Source organism: Erinaceus europaeus, chromosome 9, assembly GCF_950295315.1.
Source record: "Erinaceus europaeus chromosome 9, mEriEur2.1, whole genome shotgun sequence".
NCBI classification, from domain to species: domain Eukaryota; kingdom Metazoa; phylum Chordata; class Mammalia; order Eulipotyphla; family Erinaceidae; genus Erinaceus; species Erinaceus europaeus.
In genome coordinates this window covers 34,021,379-34,028,553 of record NC_080170.1, presented here as the reverse complement: position 1 = coordinate 34,028,553, position 7,175 = coordinate 34,021,379, and the positions used below count along the sequence as shown (strand labels likewise).

General features: G+C 43.6%; 1 protein-coding gene across 2 annotated transcripts in view; it reads left to right on the top strand.

Annotated features, from left to right (window-relative positions):
- Positions 1-2,287: 2,287 nt before the first annotated feature.
- The window catches only part of KCNAB1 (potassium voltage-gated channel subfamily A regulatory beta subunit 1), a 370,921-nt gene continuing 366,033 nt past the window's right edge, over positions 2,288-7,175 (top strand). Inside the window, exon 1 of one of the 2 annotated variants that reach the window (XM_007521072.3) lies at positions 2,288-2,623. In XM_007521072.3, the coding sequence (XP_007521134.1) occupies positions 2,349-2,623 (275 nt within the window). In that variant the 5' untranslated portion in view covers positions 2,288-2,348. The remainder of the gene's footprint in view (positions 2,624-7,175) is intronic. The other variant, XR_009551559.1, reaches the window with a different exon arrangement.

Sequence of the window (7,175 nt, the reverse complement as noted above, 5' to 3'; positions counted from 1 at the left end):
AAATGTGTCCGAGGTGACAGAGAGGACAGGAGAGGTCAGGATTCAAACTCCTGAGAAGGCAAGCCCGGGGAGTTGTGGGTCCTCCACCCACTTGACTGAGTGGGCACAGAGCCCCCTTTCCAGTTCCACGGCTGAGCCTCAATTAATGCCTTCCTGACTATATCAAATGGAGGGGACAGTTGTCAGAGTCAGCACAACTGTGTATTCCTCATCCTTTCTCAAGAGTCAGCACTCTCCTGACTCTTGGGATAGAGGGCACTTAGAAAGGAACTGGAGGCACCCCTCTCCAGCAGCCCTGGAGAGGGTGTGTCCTCCCTTCCTTCCACAGCCTGAGGGACTGAGCTTGGCACTTAGCAGTAGCTGCTTTCTTGTAGGTCTCATCCTAGATTGCCCTGTGTGTGAATACTAATATGTGAATATTTTCTCGGAATGTCTTGGCTTTGACTGGTTTACTGCCACTAGGATCCTCAAAGACACCAGTATTTTTTTTCCTCCAGCATTATCACAGGGGCTCAGTGCCGGCAGTATGAATCCACTGCTCCTGGAGGCCATTTTTTCCATTTTGTAAAAATTAAATAGAGAGATAGCGAGAAATTGGGAGAGGAGGGGGAGACAGAGAGGGAGAAAGAGACCTGCTTTGCCACTTGTGATGCATCCCTGCAGCAGGTGGAGAGGGAGGTGGGACTTGAACCCGGATCCTTGCACTTGGTATTATGTGTGCTTAACAGGGTGCAACACCACCTGGCCCCGCAGTGTGCTTTCTAGATGAGCTAGCTCCTTATAGGAGCCTCCTCTTTCTTCATCCTGCCATGCTCAGAGGTAGAAGGCCTGCCATACCTCCCTGATTTAAAAATTTAGTGTGTGATTTTGTTTGGGCAGAGGCCTTCACAGGCCTTCCTGCATCCTTCATATGCAGCTGACACTTGGGTGATTGATACGGGAGCAACTAGGTTGATAAGAGGATGTATGGGACTTGGTGGGCCTCGAGACAACTCTGTAACACCACTGTGGCACTGCCATTACTGTCCCCTAAATCTCAGTACTGTGCCTTTTCTTCTTCTTCTTCTTCTTCTTCTTCTTCTTCTTCTTCTTCTTCTTCTTCTTCTTCTTCTCCTTCTCCTTCTCCTTCTCCTTCTCCTTCTCCTTCTCCTTCCCCTTCCCCTTCCCCTTCCCCTTCCCCTTCCCCTTCCCCTCCTCCTCCTCCTCCTTCTCTTTCCCCTTCCCCTTCCCCTTCTCCTCCTCCTCCTCCTTCTCCTTCTTCTTCTCCTTCTTTTTTATAAAAAAAAAAAACAGAAAGAAATTGTGAGGGAAGAAGGTAGGGGAGAGAGAGAGAGAGAGAGAAGAGAAGAGAATAGGGAAGAGAGAAGAGAGAGACAAGCAACACTGCTTCAAGGCTTGTGAAATGTCCTCCTGCAGATGGGGGCCAGACTTGAAACAGGGTCCTTGCACGAGGTGACAGGTGTGCTCTACTGGGTGTGGCATCCACCAGCCCCAGTACCCTGCATCTTAACCCCAAAGACCATCACTTACCTGGATTTCTATCTTTAAAATCAGTTTTCCCATACCTGCACACACCCCCACCTGTCTCCCATCTACACCGGCACATACATAGGCCCACACTATCTCCTCTTACTCTGCTGTTTTCTTCAACCTCAGCCCCCAGTCTCCTCAACTGGACTATGACGGATATACGTCCACTATCAGAAGCACTGAAATGGTCAGTCAGTTATGGTGGTCCTACAGTGAGTGCTTCCATTAGGATTAAAAAAAGGCTTGACATGGTCACATGGTTCTCCAACTTTCAGCAAGCTTCCTTCTCCCAAAGGATGGTGCAGTAAACTGAGGATGTTTTGCTAAGCCTCACCTTTGAGGAATAACCCTCCTCTCACCTTGATACTGTTCAACTTACTGAGGAAATTCACATTAAAACTTCTAAAGCTCTAAAGAGGTTTTAATTAAAGAATGACAAACAAGTTTCTTGATGTCTTTTTAAAGAACTTTAATATAATGATTAAATGCCTTGTCAGAGCCTAAGGTTCAGAGATTTTACTGTTCAAAGAAGAAATATGCACTTTGCAGAGGAAACAGCACTGCCATCCTTCAGCATTAGACGGTGGTTGGGGTGGTCTGTAAAATTTCCATGTTCTGAGATATCACAGGAGACTTAGTTCTTCCTCAGGAAAGTTAGAGTTACCCTTTCATCTCCAGCACAGGCCGGCTCAATTACAGCCCGTGGCAGGATAAGGTTAAGGGGATGGGGGAGGATGGAGGAGCAGTAACATCCCTACATATTCCTCTGATCACAGTGACCTGGAGTCTTCTCTGACAGACAGGTGTGGACCTCCAGGATGCTGGCAGCCCGGACAGGGGCAGCGGGGGGTCAGATTCCGGAAGAGAACCCCAAGCTAAGGAAGCAGCCTGGTTTCTCTGTGGGGAGCAAAGACAGATCACCCAAGAAAGTCTCTGAAAATGGAAAAGACAGCAGCCTCAGCCCTTTGGGACAAACCCAGATCAGGGCCCGGCAGCTGGCCCTCGTGCGGGAGGTAGAGATGAACTGGTACCTGAAGCTCTGTGACCTGTCCAATGAGCACACGACTGCCTACACCACCGGCATGCCGCACAGGTAAGCCACATCCAGGGGGATGCTCTGACTTGTGTCTCCTGCCGCAGGCAATCTTAGCAGCTCTAAATTGCCTCACAGATGACTGATTGATGCTGTAGACTGCAGAGATCACAAAATGCAGAAAACAGGTGAGATTGACAAATGATGACCCTGGATTGCTATTCACAAAATGCTGGTGACACCAGAGCAGACAGAAGAATGGCATTGGGATTTGCCTTAAGTAACAATCTGGAGGAAGTCCAAAGGTTGCACGAAAGGTCCCCCTTTGTAAACAACAGAAAGGACTTTTTGATTCCTCCCTGCTTCCTCTACTGAGAAATAGAGGTTGAGTGTGTTTTCTCTGTTTGGCAAGTGAGCCATTCAGTGTTCTGAATTTCTGGAATGGAAGGAGGGATGCAGGTATGGCTGCCTCTCCTCTGGGGTTCTGAGCCCCATGTCTAAGTTGGACACAATGTGAAGAGACAAAGGTACTTTAAAAAAAGGAAGTAAGTGTAAGATAATTTTTCATAGAGCTTTTCTGCTCTTTTCTCAACCTCGGCTTCCTATGATGCAGAGGAGGAATAATTCCACAAATCCTAATCTTAAAAGCCAAAATGTTCTGAGCAAAGATGTTGCGTTCTGAAATTTTGAAATGCTCATTTCCTGTAATTGCTATAGAGAACCTCTCAGGAATTAAAGAGACTTTTGACAGGGAAAGTTTTGTGAAAATCACACTTAAAATTACTGTTTTCATTAAGTGGTAATAGAAGCTTAGTAATGAAAGTGGCTCCAATGAAATGGTCAAGGAACAAATAACATTTTTTTTTAGAGTGTGTGGTAGCATAGATATTGTAGAATATGCTGCTTTTTAGTGTTTCTGTGTGCTCTGAGCTTCCCCACACTTTTGTATTTCTAATTCCAAAAAGGTACCACAGTGTTACCACCAGTTACTCAGTAGTGGAATTAACTGATGCATATAGATTATAGACTTCCAAATGGCCGAATATCTGCTTCCTCTTTATCCTTTTTGTTTCCCCTAACAGGGATGAAGTGCATCCACTCATTAAGAATTTTTATTTATTTATTTACTTATTTACATCAGTCTACTGTTCCTTCATATGTGACCCTGGGGACTGAACCTCACAAATGCAGTGTTTATGCTCTACTGCTGAACTATGTCACTGGTCCCTATTCCCTCCCTTTCAAAGCAGTAATAAAATAAATATTCCCACATCTAAGTCACTGTTTAGAAATCATCATAGAAAAAGTAGGACAAAGTCAAGTTTCTGGAAATGTTTTATGGCATACAGTTAGTTTTTATGGTGAGAGTGGCTTGTCCGACGGAGCTCTGGTAAGCTGTCATGCCTGCACTGAGGTACTTGGAGGAAAGACCTCAGGATAATGGGCTCTGTCAAATGAATTGTCAAATGAAGAGGTACTGTACCTCTCATCTATAGTTAAAGTTAGTATTGAAGAACTTCTGGAAGAAGAGTGATAAAGAGTGATAAAGAAAAGCCTGGCAATGACTTCTTTCCCCCACGATGAAAATTTTATCTTTGCAATGTGACCATTTTTAAGAGAAAGCTAAGTGTGTGTAGTTGCAACTAAGCCCATGTTAAACTCACTGCAGAATCTGACTGTGTACATACCTCAGAAAGAGGTCACTTGGCTCACCTCCAGCTCCTTTCCTTTTTTGCACCCCAGTGTTGAAGCTTCTGACCTCAGTGAGTCTTCAGGTTTGCTGGGACAGTGACCAATGACGCAGTCCCATGAATTGTATGGGACCAGCTGTGTGTGTGGGCCTGCAAGCCATTGTTCTACTCCCCCCCTTCATTTATAGGTGTTACACATAAACCAAGAGTGATTATCTCCATTACAGATGTGTATGTAGCAGATAAATAGGGTAAACATAGACTATGGATAAGTGTATCAATCTGTGAAACATTACACAGTAGAATGTTAAATGTATTGAAGATCCCTTGAATACGTTGCATGCTTGCTGTGGTCAAGAATTCTCTGGATGGTTGGCTAGTGGAATCCTCCTGGAGTTGTTCAAGGTCTATAAGCACTGTTTCCTTTCTGGGAAGAGGGAATGAAAATATTTTACAGCAGGTTAATTCTAGTTCATGAGAGATCTGGGAATTGTCTTATGTCAAGATTCTGTGATAACCTACATTTGAAACAGGATATTATTAAATGATTGGAAGAAAGCATTAGCAATAGAGAGAGGTCTAGCAGTCCTGGCACATTTAAGAAAGAAAATGGCAGAAGCAGGGCACAGCATGCACTTCAGTCTTGTGGAAAGTGGTTCTGACCCCCCTTTGGGAGCAAATATGAAGCGATCTAGTATGATTTGCTTTAAACAGGTTGATTGGCTTTTTCCACGCGTGTCTGATAACTCTGGCATGAGTGCTACATGATGGCTCTTTACTCTGCACAGCATGAAAGGTGGGGCAGGGGCTGGAGTTCCCGGAGCTGGAGACAAAGGGCAGGTTTTACTTCCCAGTTTCTGTGTAATTGATATGATAATATGATGAAATTTTTTTTGTTGACTTTGTTTAATGATTTTAAAAGATTTTTTATTTATGTGAGAAAGAGAGAGAGACCGAGACCAGAACATGGCTCACCTCTGACATACACATATGCTGGGAATTATATTTGTTGGTTTTGAATAACATTTCCCCTAAGATTGTAAAAATAGCATTTGAACAGTATGGGAAGAATTGAAAACAGAAACATATAAAGAAGAAAGACAACTACTACTAACATTTGGGTGTGCTTTGCCCCGACCATTTGAATTGGAATCATACTATCAATATGAGTTTGTTTTTTGCTTTCTTTTACTTAACACTATGTTGGTTTATTTTATTATCTTAAAAAATTTAGAATTTCCGAGGACGACATTGTATGACCATATATTGTTTAGCCATCCTTAATTATCATTATTATAAATAATATAATAGCATTTTTGTAGTTGTTTGAAAAAACATCTCTCAGGTCATTTTTTAGATCCTATTTCTAGATGTGAAATATATATTCCCAATGTGGTTGATTTCTGGAAATGTCATCTTGGTCACTGGCCATATTTGAGAGTGCTTTCTTTATACTACATAGTGTTTATGCAGAGTCTATAGCATTGAGTCTTCGATTGATATCTAAACACATTGTTGGGTAGGTTAATTAACTTTCTCCCATCCAAGTACTAAGCAGGCTTGGCCTTGCTTAGCCACAGATATCAAAAGAGGTCGGGAAGATTCATGGTGGTGTGGCTGTAGACTAACCAGCTTTCTACAAAAGAGGATGCTGGAGCAGATAGTCATAAAAGTTAACTGAGATCATGAGCAAGTAATTTGAAGAGTGCTCTGTTTTCAGATGCTCCCAAATAAGCAGTGTGATATGATTTCACATTCGGCAGAGTATATTTCAGGCTGACAAAGATAGTTAAAGGTGGGATGGGCCAAAATATCTGGCAAAAAATGTGTGTTTCCCTACACTGGCTTCTCCTCCTGTACTGAGGGTACTGTTGTGCTCAGTTACTATTTCTCTGTTCTTATAGGGACTTCTAAGGGATTTATATCCTCACTGTGCTCAAGGAAAAAGTAACTTGGGGTAGATTGTAAAGGGTTATTAAATACTGTCAGTATTAACCTTTCAAGTCAAGGGGAACAGGTTTCAGGACCATGCAGCCATCATTGCCTTGTTGACTGTGCCCTAGGATGCAGAGCTGGGTGGAGACATCCCTGGGCAGGCACCCCCATGCCAAAGCGCTAGCCAGGGACACAGGGCTTGTTTCTGTATACCTGTGGCTGGCTTGTGGGTTACTCTGAGAAAACGGAGGCAGTTTTTTCCAGCTTTCTGTTCTGGATAGTTGTGTCATGTCTTCTGAAGGACTTTGAGTATCTGGAGGCAGTGTCTGTGTCTTAATAGGGTCTCTGCCTTGTGCACAAGGTCTTGTCATGATTCATGTCTCGAGCTTATGGGGTTCATCTTCCCCTTAGGGTCTCTACTTCCAGGGACAGCCTCTCATGTGGTGGCAGTGGTGCTCGGTGAGAATGGCAGAGCTATCACTGTAACCCCACTCTGCTTCTGAACTGAAAAATCTTAACAGGAGTCCCTAGGTAATATAGACCCTGATGCGTGTCTCACCTAGGTCTGGATCTTGGTTCCTCTACTCACTAACCTTGGGACATTGGGCAATAGCCCCCTTAGTGGTGACATGGTATAACAATGTTACACAAGAGGAGTTGTAGCAGAGTGATTAGCAAGTGCTCTCAGCAGATACTGTTATTACTTTGTAACTGTTGATGTGCCCTCATCTTTCTATTTATTTATAAAATATTTTATTTATTTACTTATTTATTGGATAGAGAAAGATTGAGAGAGAAGGGGGAGATAGGTAGAGAGAGAGAAAGAGAGAGAGAGAGAGAATGAGAGAGAGACACCTGCAGCATTGTTTTACCACTTGCAAAACTTTCCTCCTGCAGGTAGGGAGTGGGTGCTTGAACCCAGGTCCTTGCACACTGTAACATGTACACTCATCCAGGTGTGCCACTACATGGCCCTGCTTTCTCTT